The following is a 20283-nucleotide window of genomic DNA, read 5'->3' on the forward strand; positions in this document are numbered from 1 at the left end:
AGAAAAGCAAGGCCCAGCAGGAGCTCTGTTGTCTGTGGTGGAACACCAGGGTGTGATTTGATGGGGGGAATGGGGGGGATTTTCCTGGCTCTGCTTTTTTTTTATCCCTGGGACTGCACTTCTTCGGGAAATTTGAAACCCATTTAAAATTATAAATGTATGCTGCATCGGTTTTACGCAAACTGACTTAAAAAAAATCTCAGTCTTAGCACTTCAGATCCATAAGATCAGTAGCACATTGTATGAACATGATTTACAAAATGGAGTTTGGTTTCACTGGAGCCGGATGGTAAAGTTCGGCTGTATAAAGTGGATCAGGCTCGGATTCCACTCACCCGTCATTGTCATCCAACAGTAGTGCTGTATGCACCGTAGCAAGGCAAATTGACCAATGAAAATCAACAGCTGGTGTATTTCAAACTGTTATTTTTTATTATCATCGGAAATGCATACTATTACTAAAGAAAAAATAAATGAAGACAGAACGCTAAAAATGCTTTGTAGCCCCAGAGCCAAAGACTGGAACTTTTACCCACCGAGTTACCCACGAGTCACCCGCTGAGCAGAGTGGAGAAAAAAGGCCAAGATTAACAACAATTAACTTCTGTAGATTAAGCTGTTAAAATACATATGCTGTATTATGTTCCATTTATTGTTGTTACACTCTGTGTAGTTATCAATGAGGTTATGTGCAACAGTGCAAGTATTTGTCATGAGTGTGTTTTAACATTATTTTAGTTGCTGTAACGTAGGTAGTTTTTGTTATTGACTTTTGGTACTGTATCCAAAATAATAATAACTGTATTTACCCTGCATGATGGCAGATGTTTTATCAGTTGGTTCAGTATAAATAAGTAACCTAGTGATTCTCTTAACTGTTTAAATTGTGTACTACAGATGTATCAAGGCTTGCCCTGATGTTTTGAAGGCCACATGTACACTGTGTTTACACTTACAAGTTTGGGTCACAGATTGCTTTGCTATGGCTAGCAGTAAAGGTTCTTATCGGATTCAACACCTGCTCACACTTAGTGTGCATGTTTTCAGCACAAGCAAGGGAGTGGAAATGCTTTCACTGGTTCGGTACACAACCATGAACCGAATCACCTCAAACGTCAGTAATACAAATTTCTATTCCTTTATACATACCTCTATTATGGTACGATATATCAAGTATCACGATTCATTGTGTATCACCCCTACTTATATTTAATAATAATGTTATTGTTTAAAGTTGATCAGAGTAGCTAGATGTCCAGAGGCAATTCTTTAAAAATAAAATAAAAACACATTCTTAATGGTGCCTGACATGGAGGAAACCCCCCTGCCACTAATGTAACATTTCATAGAACACAGAGCTGCAACATGCACACTGGTGGAATAAGCTTTTTTAAATAGGGCCCAAAAACCTGTACACGCCTGTGACGGGGTACACCTGTGCATATTTTGTATGTGTTGTATTATGATTTAAATATATTGTTTAGTGTTTAAAAACATGTTATATTGTTTTACAGCATGGATGGGGTTAAAATCCCCCATCCAGTTAAAATTCGTGCGTAATGTGACCATCTCCCAATGAATCAAGTAATTACCAATTAGGAGATGGCCACATATATAAAAATGAAGCAGCCACTCCTGTTGGGTGAATGACAGTTGGAGAGTTTGAAGAAAGGAGATGGAGAGACAGTAAGCATTATAAAACTGAAAACAATTGCTATTTGTGCTGGCTTTACAACAGCATGATACTTGTTATAATTATTGTCTGTTTTGTTTTGGCTAACGTGTCTTCTTGTTTATGAAGTTTTTTTGTTTTGTTTTAGTTGATAAATACGAGCTCATTAGCGACTCGCCCCCCGCAGGCCTTGTGTGTGCTTGTATTTCCTAGTCTGTAACGTCCCCACCAAGCCGTCCTGTTCACAAAGTCCCAGTAAACTGACTGAGACGAAATATGAAAAACTGTCAATGAATGCTTACTTTGTATTACTGTTGGGGAACTGGAACGACAGACAAACCCGTAGATACTTTTTACAGAAAATACAGGCATTTTCTAAAGATGAGGGTAATAATCAGTACCTCCCTCTTGGTAAAAAATGTCAATAACACTAGTCTTGGTCTATAAAAAAACAGGAACTGGAGCGGTTCTAGCATTTTGAGTCATTCAGCCTTCATTTGTCTGTCTATACAGATAAAGATCAAATAGAGACACACGAATCATATAGGCCTTCTGTATTGGAGGTAAATTGAGTAACTTTATGCCCCAACCATGACTGTTTATCCTAGGGCTAACACCCCCTCTCCCCTTTCTCAAAATAAATAGGTGTCTAAATCAACAATGTGAATGATATTCCAACTGGTTCATGCAGTTTCAAGCCCATAAGGAGTGTTAAATGTGTTACAGGGTAGAAAAAATGAATGGCCTTGGAATATCAACTTTACCATAGAAAATTGGCACAACCAGTTATTTTTTGTTCCTAGCTTTAGAAACTGAACTGAACTTCCAACACCTCCCGACCCTTCAGAAACCCTTAACAATACAGAGTTCTAAAGAAAAATAATTAAAACATTGAATCGCTTGATTCCGTACAAGACCCACAGTATTCTGAACTAAGCTTTTCATACTCGCTGTTGTTACACAAAAGGAATATGAAGTGCCTCCCACACAGTTAGAAAAAGTAAAACCACACAAATATCACTGATAGTTGACAAGAAGCTAACGTCGAGTTTCATATTCTTAAACCTTTCCTATACTGTTAAAATACATCCCTGTCTTTTTAATCTTCATAAAATTATAAAAGAAAAAATTACAATTACTATATTCCACCTCTGGATGTAAATCACGGTAAACCACTTTTTCATGATATGGACAACTGTAATGTGTAATTCACTATACTATAAATTAATATGTTGTCTGGAGGGTGCCTCTTCTTGTCATTATAAAACACTCATGAGAAGGAGCATATTAATGTTTAGGATTTGCCATAATCCCAGTACATTTTCTCCTGTGTACAGATGTCATCTGGTGCATTGAATTTACGGCACAATTCTAAGTTAAAAAAATTAGATGACTTCTCTTAATAGACAGCCTGTGCACAACACACAAACTTTTATATTACAATGATTTTCTGTGTCCCAGTTTATAAAGGCAAAGAGCTAGAAATTTGACATGATTTGTTCTCCTGTTCTTGAGTTTGTCCAGCACCCTGAGGTTAACGCTTCTGTGAAAGGAGATCAGTAAACATCTTTATAATGCGGGCTCTCCCAACAGTACAGTTCCCTCATAGCATTGTGCACTGAATGAGTTGTAGCTATGAGGACCTTTCCCCTGCACGTGCTGTTATCTTAACTCCAAATTTATGCCCGATCCACACAACCTAAATAATCGCTTCAGCGCATGTTGAAACCATGTGATTGCCATTCACTTCCTTAACAATCTATTTAGTGAAATTGGGAATCTATTACATTTGGTCAATTAATTACACATCATCATCCTTAGAAAGATTAGCACAGTAATATGTTTTAAAGGTTTAAAGTATTCAGAACAAATCAATGACAGATACAAGTCAGGAAGGAGGGACATTGCTCAACTGCACTGGGAAACTTTTTTTTTTTTTTTAAATGGGAAAGGGGTGAAGTCAAAGTGAATTGAGTAAGCATTTCCACTGTTTTTCCAGTGTTTATTGGCTATACACACAATTTCATTTGTATCATTTATTGATTTAAAATTGAAAATCAGAAGCCCTAATTATATAGCAATTGCTACTACAACGATGCTCTCTGTTTTTCATATTCTGTATATAAAATATGAATGTTACCATGGAAACGTATTTTGTCTCTTTTCAGGACCCCATTTCCCGGAGGGCATATCTAGGTAATAGCGGGGCAGTTGGAAACAGGTTACAACAACCCTAACACAGTCTGCAATAAAGCATAAAGTTACAGGAAGCTTCGAGTTTGCTCTTTTGTTTATTCGGTTAGCAAAGAATGATCAGAAATCAAACAATTGGTAGCTAAAATATAAAACACATATGGGTAAATGCTCATTACTATGGAAACACAGTTTGTGTTTTCAAACCAAACACAATATGTAGAACTGTTCACAATTATATAACAATATCCTACTAGACTACACTTCCTTGTGACCCTCTGGCAGCTTCCTGAGTTTATTTTGCAGCCACAACAAAGGGGGCCACTGGAACACAAAACGAAAGAACATCTGCAGATACATTTATTTACATCTAAATCTCCTTGATATACAGGCATTGGGCAGGGTTTCCCAATCCTGGTCCTGGGGACCCACTGTGTCTTCTGGTTTTCATTCCAACTGAGTTCTCAATTACTTAATTGAACCCTTAATTGAATTATTTATTAGCTTTAATTAGACCTTTTTAATTGTTTCCAGTTCATAAACAGTTGGAGAGTTCAAGTTAACTATACCGTTTTATAAGTAACTTGGCAACTTTTTAGGAGCCGAGAACAATTAAAAAGGTCTAATTAAGCACATTATTAGTTCAATTAAGGGTTTAATTAAGTAATTGAGAACTTGGTTGGAATGAAAACCAGAAGACACAGGGGGTCCCCAGGACCAGGATTGGGAAACCCTGCCCTAGAGAGCCAGAGTTGTGCACCCCAACTGTAAGAATTCTATAGGGTAGCAACTGGTATTCTAATGGTATTGTGTAAGCCTCTTTCTGCACGCTTTTTTTGTTTTTTAAAAGATAATGGAACATGTTTGAGCACTCGTTGATATGAAAGATGAGTGGAGCATTTAAACTGTTGCAGATATGATCTTCTTCACTGTGCTACTAATAGCGACCACAGAGCAAAACAATAATAGGTCTACGCAGAGACACCAAGTCATCCCCATACTCTGTGTCTGCACTCAGTATGGTTTTTGCTGAGGTCAGGGCTTTGCATTCAGAGGGAGGCCCGTGATATGCAAACAAGCTTCCATGAGAAGGCCGTGTCGATGAGAACGTGGGTTGCCCTTCAATCCCACCAACCTGCAAGTGCCATATGTGATGGAATGTGGTTAAAACAAAGCTTTAGGCTCCCCAGACATGATGCCACGAGGGGATTCCTTCAAAAGTGCTTTGTTCAACAATGCCATTCAGTCAAACGAAATACTTATGATGGAGCAGTTTGAAGTTTTACTGGTATTTCTTTTACGTTTCTTTTTGCACTGCTCACAATTATTTCACTTTACCTCACCCTTCAAAGACCTCTTTGAAACAATGCAGACAAAGGCCACGTTGTGCCGTTTCAGGTAAACAGGAAGAGTTTCAGCTGCAGATCTCTAACATGCAGCTGTGTGTTTTTTTTCCATGTTGATGAATGGTTCAACCGAAATCAGATAACACCAGGAGCTGCTGTAAATGACCAGGATTATGAGCAATGCACGCATTAGGATGCTGGGAATAGACACAAGTAGGAATTAAAAAAGGGGTTTCTGAGTGGTGCTATTAGATATTATGCTGTTAAGATCATCCAAATGTATTCTTATTCAGGTGCTGTACAAAATAAGTTTAGCATTGAAAGCTGTTAATTGTTTTGACAGAACTGTACTTTCCGAGGATTAAACTTGCTGCAAGTGTGCGCTGACTCGAGCAAATGAGCAGTGGTTTACTGTAGACACATAAATCATTGGCCAAGGCTGGAACAGATGTAGCTAGTTAATTGAGCAACGGTAGTAGCATTGATTTAGTTAATATCAATATCTTGTTTAGGGAGTTTTGCTAACTGAGTGCAGAATTAATTATCCAACGCATTTAAATCAAGATGCCAAATTTACTTTTTTTTTATTTTTGGCACTTGTAAGCAAAATTCCCTTCTTACAGACTTGTTGTATTGCTCCTGCATAATTGTGTGTGTGTTTGAGTAGGGTGCACTGTATCAGTCCCCTGTGGAATCATATGATGATAGCATTTGTGACCTTCATGTTCTTATGTGTATGTGTCCAGGTGCTGAAGTTACACGTTACTTACCGTATCACTATTTGATAAACCAGTGATAATGCACTTATTTTCACACAATCTGGCATGTGTTTTTTGCATTGTTTACTGAACCACTGGCACTGAGCGAGAACATTTATGTAACTACTGTACCTGTAACATAACCACATCCCTTCAAGCCATATACTGTCTGGTTGCTAGCTAGTTAGGTTCACATGCCTGATAAGACTCTCATACAGGGTAATTAGGTCACTGTGTTCACCAAAATAAAGCAACAGTCAAAAGCTTCCTAATTACTTCTCTCATTCTAAGAAAGGCAGCCTGGTGTGTTAACCCATGGCAGTGATTCAGAAAATCTCTTGCTTATCAGCAGGGTGTGATGTCACAGTGAACACCAGAACCTGCCAGAAAGCAACAAGCAAAAAAAAATTCTGACTAGAATTTGTCAATCACCCAAAGGCATCCTTCGTGTTTTTTCAAAGGAACAAGATGTACTTGATGCAGCCTATCCTTGGCATGCTCTCAACACTATGTTCTTTTTAAAAGCTGGAGTACAAGGACTGTATTTAAGTACTGTGGTCACATTGCCTACAAATGAAATACAATAAAAGTACATTTGTAAAGATTCAGCAAACATAACATTTGTTTGGACCTAGAGGCATTATATGGGTGCAAAATCCTCAACACCTACCATAGCATTGTCAATGGGGTGTACTGTAGAGCCATTACAGCTAGGTCAAATGGTGCTAGTTTGACTGGAAAGCGTTTAAAATGCTCAGGCATGTTTCACAATCGCTTTCTATCTATCTATCTATCTATCCATCTATCCATCTATCTATCTATCTATCTATCTATCTATCTATCTATCTATCTATACACTGATTTATAGTTCAAATGTATACCATAATGGTTCAAGAATGACATCTTTACATGCAAGTGGACTCTTTTAGATGCAGAATGTGTTATTCTGAATAAGGCAGGGTTTGAGTCTGCACAGCAAAGAGCCTCATTCCAATCTTCATTTAAACTTTACCAGCACAAGACACATAGGTTCAAGTTTGAAATGCATTTTGAAAATGTATGTTTCATTTCTCGTGTTGCTGCGTACTACTTTTTGAGGTGAACAAAATTATTGCAGTTTATAAATTGGTTTCTGGGGGGTATTCTTCAGATTCAAATACTAGTATTCTCTCAATCAGACCTCTAAGATAAGGCTCAGTGAAGTTGGTCTAGTTCAGCACCAGATGTCATATGGGATCAAGTCCGGGTGATCAGTTTTGAGTAGCTGGTTTGCCTGATTTACTGTATAAATAGGTTACGCTGTATGTGCGAGAGGTCTAGTTCGTTAACCCTATAAATGCTGTAAGTGAATTTACTTGAAGGGGAAACTCTTTGATTGCTTTGATTACAGTTCAAGCGTCCACGCAGCTTATAGGAACAAAACTAAAATCTTGCTGCTGACTTTTCAACTGAGCCATCCGGGTAATTGAAGCATTTAAAACAAAATACGAATCTGTACGTAACAAAACTGGGACTGGAATTTTAAAGTTATTGGGTAAATAAATAAGCAACAGGTGAAGTAACAAATATGACTGGGTAAAGATAGCACCTGTAACCTTATTATAAATATGAGGTCCTACATATCCATAAGTACATGTCTTGCAGAAAACAAAATACAGGGCTAGAATTGAACTGTACTTGTCTGCCGTACAAAATAACATTGGGCAAAAAAAAGCACAAAAAGGGTAGCCAGTTGTCATAGATTCAATTATAAACTCAAGATGAGGGGGCCCCATAACACAGGCTGTGTATTGAGCTATTGAACACGGGATGATGTAAGTGTCTGTCAGAGGCTTGGTGCTGCAGAACTCATCAGGAGACAAATCCGTTAAGATCAGGGTGCAGACTTGGGTTGTCTAGACTTGCTTTGCCTAGTAATTATTATGGCTTTGTAGCCTAACAGTAAGCGGGGGTAAGGGAGCTCCCTGTATGCAAAGTTACATAAGTAAGGGAGAGAGGGAGGCAGCTTAGATGTGGCTTTGTGTGGTTTGGTTCTTTCAAATAGTTGGGGGGGGTGCTGTCAGGGCATTAACTTTAAAAAAACAACATCAGCACGCCTATGAACATTCGACGCACAGCTAACAACAGTTCTTCAAATGCTTAGATAATGGTGCTATCACAACAGAATCACTTGAAAGCATTTTGTCACAGTTTGAACACAGATTGTCCTATGAACGGGTTGTTACGAATGCTGGCTGTGTTAGTACAGCAAATTATATGTGCTTTGTGTTTAGTACAGTGACAATACTGGTCTTAAGAATTCTGTTACACTAGGGTTGTGCTAAAGATATGTACCTTTCCCTTTGAAGAGTAGCATTGCTATAGCCAATAGCCGCACAATATCGAGCGGTTAGTGGAGGCACCCATACGTAATAATGTCACTTGCTATAAAATCCATAACTGCTGGATGAATTGTGAGGTGCATGGTGCACTGGATCAGAAAGACATTATGAACTAAGTAATGACCCACTAGAAATGATCATCTCCCAAAGTACTACATGTCACACTTGCCTATTATATCTTCAGAATTGCTTGCCAGAGTTTGATGAAGCTTTACATGGATATTTGAAAGCTTTATCTTGAGAATCTGGTTTTCCTAAAACTGGCCACATCTTAAGTGCAATTCATGTATGTAGGTCAGCTATTGATGTCTGTATGTTGGGGATATGTACAGTATGTTACTAGGCACACTTTGTCATGTGATTGGAGTTTGAAGTTTTACTGGTATTTCTTTTATCATCTTTTATCATCAAGAGAACTTTAAAGAGGAAATGGTTTTAGCCACAACATTTTTGCAAATGTAATACTGGTAACATACCTGACAGTTAATACTGTCCCTTATACTGTGCTGTATAGCGAGTCTCTTATTGTATAAGAGATGTCATCTCCTGCAGTTTGGATAAGAAGACTGCAAAGCGAACCAGCTTAAAAAACTGTGAGAAATGTCACACCACAGATTAACTTCTTATAAATCACAAAGCCACTACTAGGGAACTACTACAGTACAGTATTATGCCACGGTTGCTTGATTTCTTATATATCATTTATAATGGTCTAATAATGTTACGTCTCTTATGGTTCTTTTGAGCTAGAGGACTGCTGAGTGTATTGCAAGTAGTGGCTTTGATTTACTAATCTCTGTTGAAGGTTATGGTGCTTCTGCAGTGTATTATCTCATTGGGGTGTGGTACTAGGTGGGCTGAACAATAGCTGGGTCTGGAACCATATCTGGGATATCACCGCTTTGATCACAAACCTTGTCCTATGAGCTGTTTGTGCGATTACCATCGCTGGCTCTGTTAGTAACATAACTGCACTAGTATATCCTGCAGCTCTTTCCATCGATTGTGAGCACTGCAGCAGCATTTTTTATTTTTATTTATTTTACTTTTCCATCAATGCTTCTGGCACTAAACCATGCCATTTATACATGAATGTTAGTAGTGCTGTAAGGACTTTGTGAAATGCTACAGGACTGTCACTTTTAGCCTATGCAATAAGAATAGTTTTCCAAGCGGATTTGGGAAGTGAAGAATCAGTAGAGGTCTATGTACTTTTTCTAACTGACCTCCTCCTGTTCAGATAACGCAATGTAAGGAATGTGCAGTGTACAGTACCATACTGTTCTCCCTTTTAACTGCATTAAACCAATAGGCCCCTGTTCTGTTCTGTTCTGTTTCCGCACTGTGTGTACCCAGGCTGATCGATCTTGTTTTCTAGGAGCTGTCTTATTGATTTAACCCCTTTTCCAATTTGTTAACAACAACCGCTGACGAGGAATGCCTCTGAGCAACCTGTGAATTTGTCGGCGTTCAGACTCTCGGATGCCTTCTACAAGTAACGATTTGCTGAAAGGAGCAGCACACAGCTGTTACTTTGAGAGAGAACTGTGTGTTTGGACAGCATCTCTGCCAGTGAAGGATATTCGTGCTAGGTGTTTTTATTGCATTGTGCATGTTACAGGAGACATTTGACACACCTGTCTCCGCGCTGTCAGGTGTAGGGCTGCCACCCTTCCTTGCTCATTGCGGTTGACTAACAGGTTGGTGCATGTTTTATATATCGCAATACCAGGAATCCCACTTGCATAACAAATTAATCAATCAGTCATGCGAGGGAGGGACTGCCCATTTCACCAAAGTGTGTGCTATATATGGCAGGTAACCCCTGTTTTATGTCACAGATCACAAGATTCCTCCAATCAAAATAACAGTTCCTATGATGAGGTGAACTAGCTGTGCAGGGTGATTTATGGGATAGTAGAGTGTGGGTCTGTTTTACAGAATGAATTGGGATGAACTGATCTAGTGCTTTATAAATGTCATATCCTCACGGCTTTTCTTGCAGCCCAATCAAATTGAGATAACAATAACACTGCTATTACTTCCTTAGTGACAGGCTCTTTATTGTACAACTACTTTACTGCTTGAACATACCTACTGTGTCTTTGCTCCCATCTACACCAGTTTAAAAGCTATGTATACCACATCCTGATACATAAACTTTATGTTAAAGAAAAGCCTGTAACAATGCACAGTACAAAGGTTTGTACTGTTAAGTTAGAAACACCTTCAATATGTAGCACATACAAGTGCAAAAGGCAAAACCTGACACATGTTCTGAATATATATATAAAAGCTGCATTACCCTTCGTAAAATATAACCCTTTTTTGTTGACTTTCCGCTACTGCCTTCACCAGTGTTAGGTATTACTTCTCTTATTGTATCAGTAACACATGCGTTTCCCTGTTGCAAGATACAGTCATGATAGGGAAGATGGCAGATTAAAGACTTTAGTTGGTGCTTGGTTGGCAGATGATTGCCTGTCAAGACCTACATACATTTAAAATGTAACAACAGAACCTTCCCTTTTTAAAGTGTTGTTTCAATTTTTAGTGCTGCATTTCATCATTCATCAGATGTATTTCTGTAGTATGAAAAACGGGTTATTCTTACTGACAGTCAGCGGTATATCATTAAAGCTTCTCTGCTACTAAAGGTATCAGGTGCAGCTCTTGTTAAACTCCAGGGCTGCCTCATGGTAACAGGAACCTCTGCGCTGTCCTTGAACCACTCACCTTGTCTGCACAATCAGCATTTCCCATGGGCTATTTATTCAACAGGTGATTTGCCATCATATTAAGCCTGCTGCAGTTGTGTGTGTACCATCTATCTTGAGTGTCAAATACACTTCATGTTTTTTTATAGGAAATGCTGCCTATGTGCCCTCAGGTGTTATAACATATTTATAAGCTGTCTGTATACTTGTAGGGCATTCACTCTCCTGAATTTTACTTGGTATATCATTATATCCATTTATGTATTTATTTTTTGCTTTGCCTCTTTAGGTGAGCGCCCCTTTCCGTGCACCTGGCCCAACTGCAGCAAGAAGTTTGCCCGATCGGACGAGCTTGCCCGCCACTACCGCACCCACACCGGAGAGAAGAAGTTCGGCTGCCCGCTGTGTGAGAAGCGCTTCATGCGCAGTGACCACCTGATGAAGCACGCCCGGCGCCACGCCGATTTCGAGCCTGGCATGCTCAAGAGGCCCCACAGCGCTGGCACCCGCACGGGCTCCCTCAGCGACTACAGCCGCTCGGATGCTTCCAGCCCCACCCTCAGTCCAGCCAGCTCGCCTTAAGCCCTCCTTGCACTGGACGCCCGCACTTTTGCCTCGGCCCGACACTTACGTTGCACGTTTTGTGAGCACCCCTCTGCTGTTAATCTGCTTACTGTACTGTACTGCATACGTAGCTGCCTAATATTAGTGCAATCTCTCGGGCAAATACTCTCCAACCTCTCCTGGCTTCTGGATGTATTTCTAGCTCTATAATTGTAGTGCTTTTGTTTTTTTTAGTTTTTTTTTCCCTGTTTTATAACTTTGCTTCAGAGATCTGTTAAAGGTATATTTAAATGTATTTTAAACAAACAAACAAACAAACAAAAAAAAACAAAAAAATAATCATGTCTACACCTCAGGATAACTTATAACTGATTGCACAATACAAGCATCACTTTACTCTTTGAAATTCAGCTGTGTTTGAATTTTGTTCCCCTCTCAGGGATGGCCTATCATGTTGAAAGAATGAACACAATGAAGATACACCCTTACTACAGCCTTACAGTCAACAAGATTTGCACTCTTGACCTTTTTTTTTTTTTTTAATTATTTTTTGTTTAGTTACAGTTAGTTTTCACGCTGTCGAGGAAAACTAGCACTGGAATTATTATTAAGTTAATCTAAGGGTTTTTCATATTAGAAATAATACTTACCAGACAAAAGTGGGGGACTAAAGGAAATAAAGGACCACTTGCTGATACTTTTGCGACTGGAAATAACACACCTTTTTTTATTTTCATTTCAACAAAACATTTCTCTGGGCCCAAGAGATTCGGTTCAGGCTTGTGGCAACCCAAACCACAATGCCTTGACACAGGTCTATATGGTATTTAAAGGGAATTCCTTCACTCTGTAAGGAATCATAGGTTAAACAATGGTCTATTTTCATTTGTAAAAGCTGACGAACCTGATCAAATTTCTGCCTGTTGGAAAGCAGCTGTTTCATAGTTTTAAAACATACAGATGAAATGCTTTTTATTACTGGGAAGGAGGCGAGACCTTATTCATCAGACTAGCCGAACAATCATGTTCCCTTTTCTACAAGAATCGGCTGCACTTGAATATTAGAGTAGCACTGACTTTCATTTCGTTTTCCTATGCACATCTCTACCTTTGGTTTTGCAGGTGTTGAACAGGACCATCTGTAGAATTATCCTACTCAACTACCCTATTTTAGCTTCTTAGTCAACTTTGTTGGGTCACTGCTCGCATTTGTAAATACCTGTATCCCACAAGGAATAATTTACAGCATACAAAGAGGAATTTAAGTTTTAAAGCTCCTGATTTCTGCTTTTCATGCAGCAGGAATTCAAAATCTAAAGCCAAAAGGAAGGCATGATGCAATTTTATTAAATTTGCAAAAGCAGTGCCAAATCATTACAGCTTTCTGAATCATGCTAATTTGTTGTTCTCTCTCCCCATCAATTTTTAAACTTGTTGGAAAAAAATAAATAAATAAATCAGTGATTTAATTAATGAAGGTACCCCTCAGGCATGAAAAATTGATTGCTTGGGCCCAATGCTTGCAGAAGAAAGTTATAGAGAATTAAGACTCTCTTGGAATGAAGGGGAAGGTAATTGTTGCCAAGACGAATATATGAAACCTTTCTCAGTGCTTCATTAACTACAAGGAAAAATGTGGGAATTCAATTAATTATTTACAGTAAAATACTTTTTTGTTTTTGTTAAAGGAGTCAATTTTCTTACCTCTTAGCACTAATAAATTTGTCCCTCGTCTCCCTTTTGTTTTGTTGAATATCTTGTGCTTGTATTTTACACTTCAATTTGGAATATGCAGATATTTCAAAGACAATGCTTTAGAAGTAAGTTACTGCTGCATGTGACCTAAAGAAGAGGAAATGATATCAGAAAGAAACCATTTAAATAAAAAAAATGATCTGTAGATCCTGAATGTAAGAGGAGAAGAAGCAAAATAATAGGGAGATCTTCAATGCTAGAAAAGAGGGATAATTTTGCTCATTTAAAGAACGTGTAAACCTTTGCTTATGAGGGGCGGAATGAAGGAATGTCCAGTACAGTGTCTACACACAAAGGAAAAATAATAAAATATAAAGCACATCACAGGCCTATTCAAATTAGCATCTAATTTGGCATAACTGTGGTGGTTGTTTTGTCACAGAGGAACATGGAAAAGGATTACCTTTCAATCTGATTGATTAACAAGGGGAATGGGTGACTCTCATTTTGTTGGTCTGAAAAAATAACACATCACCCCTTCTCCTTGGTTTTTCGAGGACCAATATGACTACACACTGCTGTATGATTTATTCTATACGGTACTTTTATAATACGCTGTAATCACAAATGCTTTCAGACAGGATGAGCATTAAAGGGCAGATATTGTGAGAAGGATACATGGAGTCAGTAATGGAATAGAATACCAGTCATTCAAAAGGAATTTAGTTTTGGAAACTATCAAATAGCAGCTTTCAAACCATGACCATAGACATCTGAATTCTGAATTTGCTTCTATACAAATGCATGTAGTGTATTTGCCCTAGAGAGTACTTTTCAAGGGTTTAAAAAAGTGAAATATTTAGTGGATGCATAGTACATATACTTTTTACTGTCAACAAGTCTGTGAATTAACAGAATTGTGAAAGGACCTTTGGTGCAAACAGATTTGTTCTGATAAGAATTTGCTCTCTGGGTCCTTAAGGTGTTGGTGAGTCTAGGCTGTCAGGGCCTGCCAAGTCCCCACTGCTATTGTGGTGCTGCACGCCCTCGTTAGAGACAGGAGAGAAGTGGGAATAGTACCTCAGCTGTAAACTGAGAGGAATGCTTCTCATGAAGGAAGCAGGTGTGAGTGTGTGTGTGAATGGGCTGCCTTGTCTGTGTGCCTCCCCCAAGGGCCTCTCCTCTGGGCCACCAAAAGGCACATAATCAGCTCTTTTATTTGTGTTTTATAAGCCAACTCCTCTTACAAAAATATACTGCAATAAACTGCAGCATGACACAGCATTTAAGAGCACAGTAATGTTGTGTTGCTCTCTGGTGAAGTAATACTGCAGGAGAAACGCCAACTTGAGTATGCTTGTGTCCTAATTACCATGTATCTTATCTAGAACCTTTGGTCCCATAGCCAATGACTTCAGGCCCCATGGCTATAAACCAGTTTGATCTAGAAAACAAGACACTGAAGGCAGTCCTTGATAGTACAAGCTAAGGGAATTATTCCAGGAATGATGAAAGGAGGAACAAACTGGAATATGAAATCCTAATCCTCAGATCAAACTGATCCCAAAGCAGACTTGGTGGGCACTGTTCAAATCCAACTAAAGACTCTCACAATTTGACAGTTATTAGACTGTTTCTTCATGTGTCTTCAAATACCTCTTTTCTTAAGTGTTTTGAAATTCTTTTTAGATTGGTATTTAAACCCAGCTCAGTAACACTTTACAAGTGGGCTGGAACGAGGCTGTTCATATGACAAATTGATCATGAATTGATGATAGCTTCTTTGGAATTAAATCGGAAATACTGTTTTAGTTCATCAAGTTTCCCGTAATTAACCCATACGTATCCTTTCAGAATATCACCATTTCAAAAAACAGCATATTGGGTGCTGTTGCTTAGTCTGCATTAAAGCAAGTATTTTTGTAACCGTAGAAACAGCAACCACCGTGTTTTCAACTATTAGCCTTTTCACTGGTTAAATATATAGTTCAGCAATATGTCCTTTTAATGTAGGTATTCACACAACAGAGAACTACATTTTGACTCCAGACTTGCAACAGGCACTTTCTTTTTTATCAGCATTTTAAGTAATGGGCATTATGGGCCTTTTTTGCAAAGCTTTACGGACCGTTTTAAGTAATATTTTTTAAGGCCTGTTTTTTATAGAGTGTTAATTTGTAATTTAATATATCAAATGTGCTTTAAAAAACAATTCTTAACAAAACAATTCTCTAAAATGGTCCTTTGTGAATTGGGCCCCGTATTTCAGGTGGTCCTTTATTCCCCCTTGGGTAGATCTAATAGGTTCTTGTTTATTTAACAGCTACAGTGTTTCAGGGGGGTGTACCATGTATCCAAGTATATATTATTATTATTATTATTATTATTATTATTATTATTATTATTATTATTATTATTTTAATAAAAGGCCTATCCGCTTTCAGTAGGGAGCTGTCATGTTATTGTACAAAGAACCACGAATGAACAGAAATGCAAAAATTGACTGAAAAGAGATGGGTATTTTCTTTTAAAATCTAATGTATATGTGTGTTTTATATTTACCTGTTGTTGGTTTATCATACAATTTCTAGGTCAGTATGAAATCTGGGGAAACACTGTTTTTATTTTGTGTTTTGTAACTTACAATTTGTCTACTGGAGAAGCCATTTTGGCAGCATGCAGAGTGGTTTCAATGCATTTGACAGTGTCTCGCTGGGTTAAACAAACCCAAACCCAAGTTGTGCCACCTTCTCCTGAAACTAAAACTCCCTTTTGAAGCTACTTATTGGAGGGTGTGCTAAGGCTTATGACAAAGAAAGGAATTCTCCAAGCTTTTAAATTCAGGCAACTATTTTCTTGTTATGCTTTTTTTATGTTTTTGTTTTGTTTGTTTTTTTGTAAATGTGTATTCAATAGCTTTGAACAGATTTAATCCACTTCATACTGTATTCAGTATACTCCGAGACCATAGCATTGTGAAGTAGTATAGCGCCATCTCATTTTTATGTTTTTTATTGGCTAGGTAAAAAAAAAAAAAAGAGGGTCCAGGAGTTATATGTTTGTACAGGATAACACATGTATTTGGTTAATACAACAAGACTCCAGTTTACCATGCTTAAATCAAATTTGACGACCATTTCTTTCTCTTCCCAAGCTCGCTTTCTGAAGCGAAAACAGTTTGAATTCTGGTTTTGGTCTGCAAATAGTGACCACACAAATTTTAGTCTATTAGTGGTGCTGCACCCCTCATCCCAGCACAGTAATATAATCGGTGAAATTAACTTTTTACTCTGAGACGACAAGGAATGTGCACAACCTTACAGTCAGCTACTTAGAAGGTCTGAAAGGATTTTTAAATGGACTCTGCCCTCAGCTTTAACATTTTTAGTATTATTTTACCAAAATAAATTCCAAAAAACTTGCTTTAAAACGTCCCTGTATAAAATTTTAACCTGTATTCGTATCCAATACATTCTGTTAGTTTACATCCTTATCATTATTCACTTATGAAATGTATAAGGTGACCATGTGGCTCCGTGTTCAGTGGGACAGTTTGGAGTAGTTCAGGCTTTTCAACTCACAGCCCAGTGCATTCTGGTAAGCGTAGTCCTGCTTCTCTTAAAGGAAAGAATGGTACCTGAGACAGGTAAAACGTACCAGAATGCACTGGGTTGCCATTTGAAAAGCCTGAACTGTCCCAGCTGAACACACAGCCATATGGTCACCTTAGAAATGTATGGGGTTTATGTTAAACATGGTCTGGCACTTAGAAGCCATTTTGGTGGTAGTTGTGTTTTAATTCAAACTTTTAAAAAAATTAACAGAAAGCTGTGATCTAAATGAAAAACACTAGCTAATAATAATAATAATAATAATAATAATAATAATAATAATAATAATAATAATAATAATAAACAATTACCAAAAATCCGCGGATGAAAAAATATTTAAAATATTTGATGGTGCCACATTGTACTTAATTAAACACGTCTTTATTTCCATTACATTAAATAACAAACAAATACAAATTACAATAATCCAAATTTGTCGGCACAAGAAATGCTCTAGTTTTGTAGGTGTGCGTGTGTTTTGTTATACGTATGTACAGCACTGTGTATGTAGGATAGGGTATGTCTTTGTCCCTTGCATTTAGAATTCTTTGGCTTGATACAACTGGGATTTGTGTCTAACCAACCCATTGGGTTCAGGTGGGTCTAGTTTGAAACATTTAGAATGTAGTGTATGTTTCTATACAATAAACTTTGCAGTTGTGTGTGTCATAGCTCTACAAACCTGTAGATTTGAATCTTCTGTTCTTTTCAAAGTGAATGCATACCCATTCCAAAGGATTACATTTAATCTGTTTGCTGCTTTGCATTAAAGCAACTTGTCATTGTTTTTGTATTGTTTGTACTGTACTTTTGACTATGAGCTGTGAGCAGTAGATTTAGGTACTTTTTAATTGCAGTTTTAACACATTTCTTGTTCTGTGTATTTGATTAAATTTTTTTTTTCTTTCTTTCATATATATATATATATATATATATATATATATATATATATATATATATATATATATATATATATATAAACTTTACCTATGTAGCAGGCTGGTCCGTTGTTTGGAAATCGATTGAAATACAATTAGTGTATTAAAAGTTGGCTTAAAGGGAATTTTTTCAGTTAAATTATTTTTTTTTAGATGTACAAAAACAGGCTTTTGATATTGGTTTAAAAGCACCTTTTTTTTTTTTTTTGGTTTGTTTAAAAAAAAAAAAAAAAAAAAAAAATTGCTACAGTTTGATATTGTGATTGACGTGCTTGGTGATGTGCTGAAATAACGTTTTGGTAATAAAAATGCAATGATTTTACCAGTCAGGTTTTTTTCAGGAATACAGATTACTGTAGTTATATAGTGTTTATTTTATAGGAAGTGTGACATGTCTATGTAACCAATATATAATTCTTTAAGTGAGTTAAAAGACTAACTCCTGATTTAAACAACAAAACATTTATAGTATCACAGCCTCTACTGGTACTATAGTTTAGATTACATTCAGGCCTAGACTTCAAGTGGGAAGGATGTAAAAAGGAAAGCATCTCTGATTGTACTCCAGCTTTCATCTGTTAAGCTTCTTTCTAATAAACTCATTGAGCTAATATGGCTATTCTACCAACTGAGCATGGGATTGTTAATGCCTGCCTTGTTCCATTATAAAATGCAAATTTAATTTAGAAACTCAAAACCACCTGAACGAAAAACAAAATGATTTCAAAGTACCAACCAGCTTTCAAACGTTTGCTGGCACCTGAGAGTTTTTCCCATGTAAATGTATGAAATATATAAACTTACAATAATTTGGGCGGTTTAGAATCTGTATCACCGTGAGATAAACTGTGCAGAAATATAGATTGTTATATGACTAAGAAATACAGCATTACCGGTTTAAAATAAAAAAAAGTATAATTAATAAAGGGCCAGACATGGGTACTAATACAAGTCCTCCTAAAGTTTGTTGTGGGGTATGGTACTGAAGAGTGCTATGAAAAGGATCTTTCACAATCAGAATAATCAATTAGTGGTTTATTAATAACAAAAATAAGTGCCCTACACAAACTGCATTTCTTTCCCCATGTTAGCGAATTCCAGCATCTTCTTTAATATCTTGCAAGCAGAATTGCATATTACTTAATAATGAACAAAGCCTGCTTTTTAAGGAATTGTTTTATAATTTTGAATTCACCATGCGATGCCTGTTTTAGTGACCTGCCGGTGCTGCTGTTTTTTTAAAAATGTGTGAAGCACCAGTGTTACTTGCTTTGTAATTTTAACTTCTGCTTAATGTGGGCCAGTTTTATTTTCCATAAAGACATCCAATGTGCAGTGTATCATATTTTTTCAATCAACCAAAATCACTACATTGAAGTATTACAGTTGTACAGTTCCATAGATTATATGTACATATAAATGTGCTGGTCTGTTGTTTCTCTGCTGTACCTTTTTATTATGTATGTATTTTTTACTTGGTAGATTATATATTGTGACTATGTCCTATGCAAAAGAAAATTAACAGAATTGTAACATATTTTTTGTTGTCTTAACTTGTATGCATGAATTAGTGAAGTTTACATTTGGAAATAAATTCTTAAATAAGAAGATGTGTGTTCCTCTTTTTCTAAGGTGTTTGAAGGATATTTATTCATAAAATAATGAATGATGCCCCAGCCAGACTGCTCAATTAAAGGAGTTATAACAAGGATTCTAAATTCGTTATCTTAACTTTTCTCTTAACTGTTAGCATGATTATTTCAGGAACCCCATGTTTTTCATGTATAATTTTAAATGTAGCGACTTTTTGATTTATGATTGTTTTAAGTTATGCATATGAGTTATAATGTTTTTTTTTTTCTGTAAATGCTTTAGTGTAATTAAGGTACGGATTGGATTTACAAAGACATTCACAAAGACAACCGTTGAATCGTTTGTTTACTAGACTTAGAATACATTTTTAATTTCACTCAAAATGTTCAGATAACTTTTTAATGAGTAAATGTACTCAAAAGCCCTTGCTCATTATAAAAAAAACACAGCTTTGGAAAACCTGGCCTTTTAATGAGAGAAAACTGAATGTGAAGCCCTACTTCACCTATGGGATTGGTGCAGCAGTTTTCCATAGGGGGGAAACCGGTTTTTAATGAAGCTCAGTTTCCCGAGGAGGTTTTTACTATACCCAGGTGCTTTATTGTCCCCTGAACACCAGAGCCCCACTCTTCACTACCTGTAATTTACTGCAGTACAGGTGTGGCTCCTGTGTTTCCATGGAGTTCATGGCACAAGACAAAAGGGGCTTTGGTATGGATCCTGTGCTGTGCAGTGCTCTATACATCAGATACACTGGAAGGACACATCTTAGACTACTGTAGGTGGGTGTCGGAGGTCCCCTTCTGGGCTAGAAA

At 37.2% G+C, this 20283-nt stretch overlaps 1 protein-coding gene across 1 annotated transcript in view; it reads left to right on the top strand.

Moving 5' to 3' along the window:
• LOC117428108 (Krueppel-like factor 13) overlaps positions 1-19483 on the top strand; it is a 30437-nt gene extending 10954 nt beyond the window's left edge. Inside the window, exon 2 of the mRNA XM_034046723.3 lies at positions 11357-19483. Coding sequence (XP_033902614.3) covers positions 11357-11649 — 293 coding nt within the window. The 3' untranslated portion in view covers positions 11650-19483. The remainder of the gene's footprint in view (positions 1-11356) is intronic.
• Positions 19484-20283: the final 800 nt, after the last annotated feature.

Source organism: Acipenser ruthenus, chromosome 21 (genome assembly GCF_902713425.1).
Source record: "Acipenser ruthenus chromosome 21, fAciRut3.2 maternal haplotype, whole genome shotgun sequence".
NCBI classification, from domain to species: Eukaryota; Metazoa; Chordata; class Actinopteri; order Acipenseriformes; family Acipenseridae; genus Acipenser; species Acipenser ruthenus.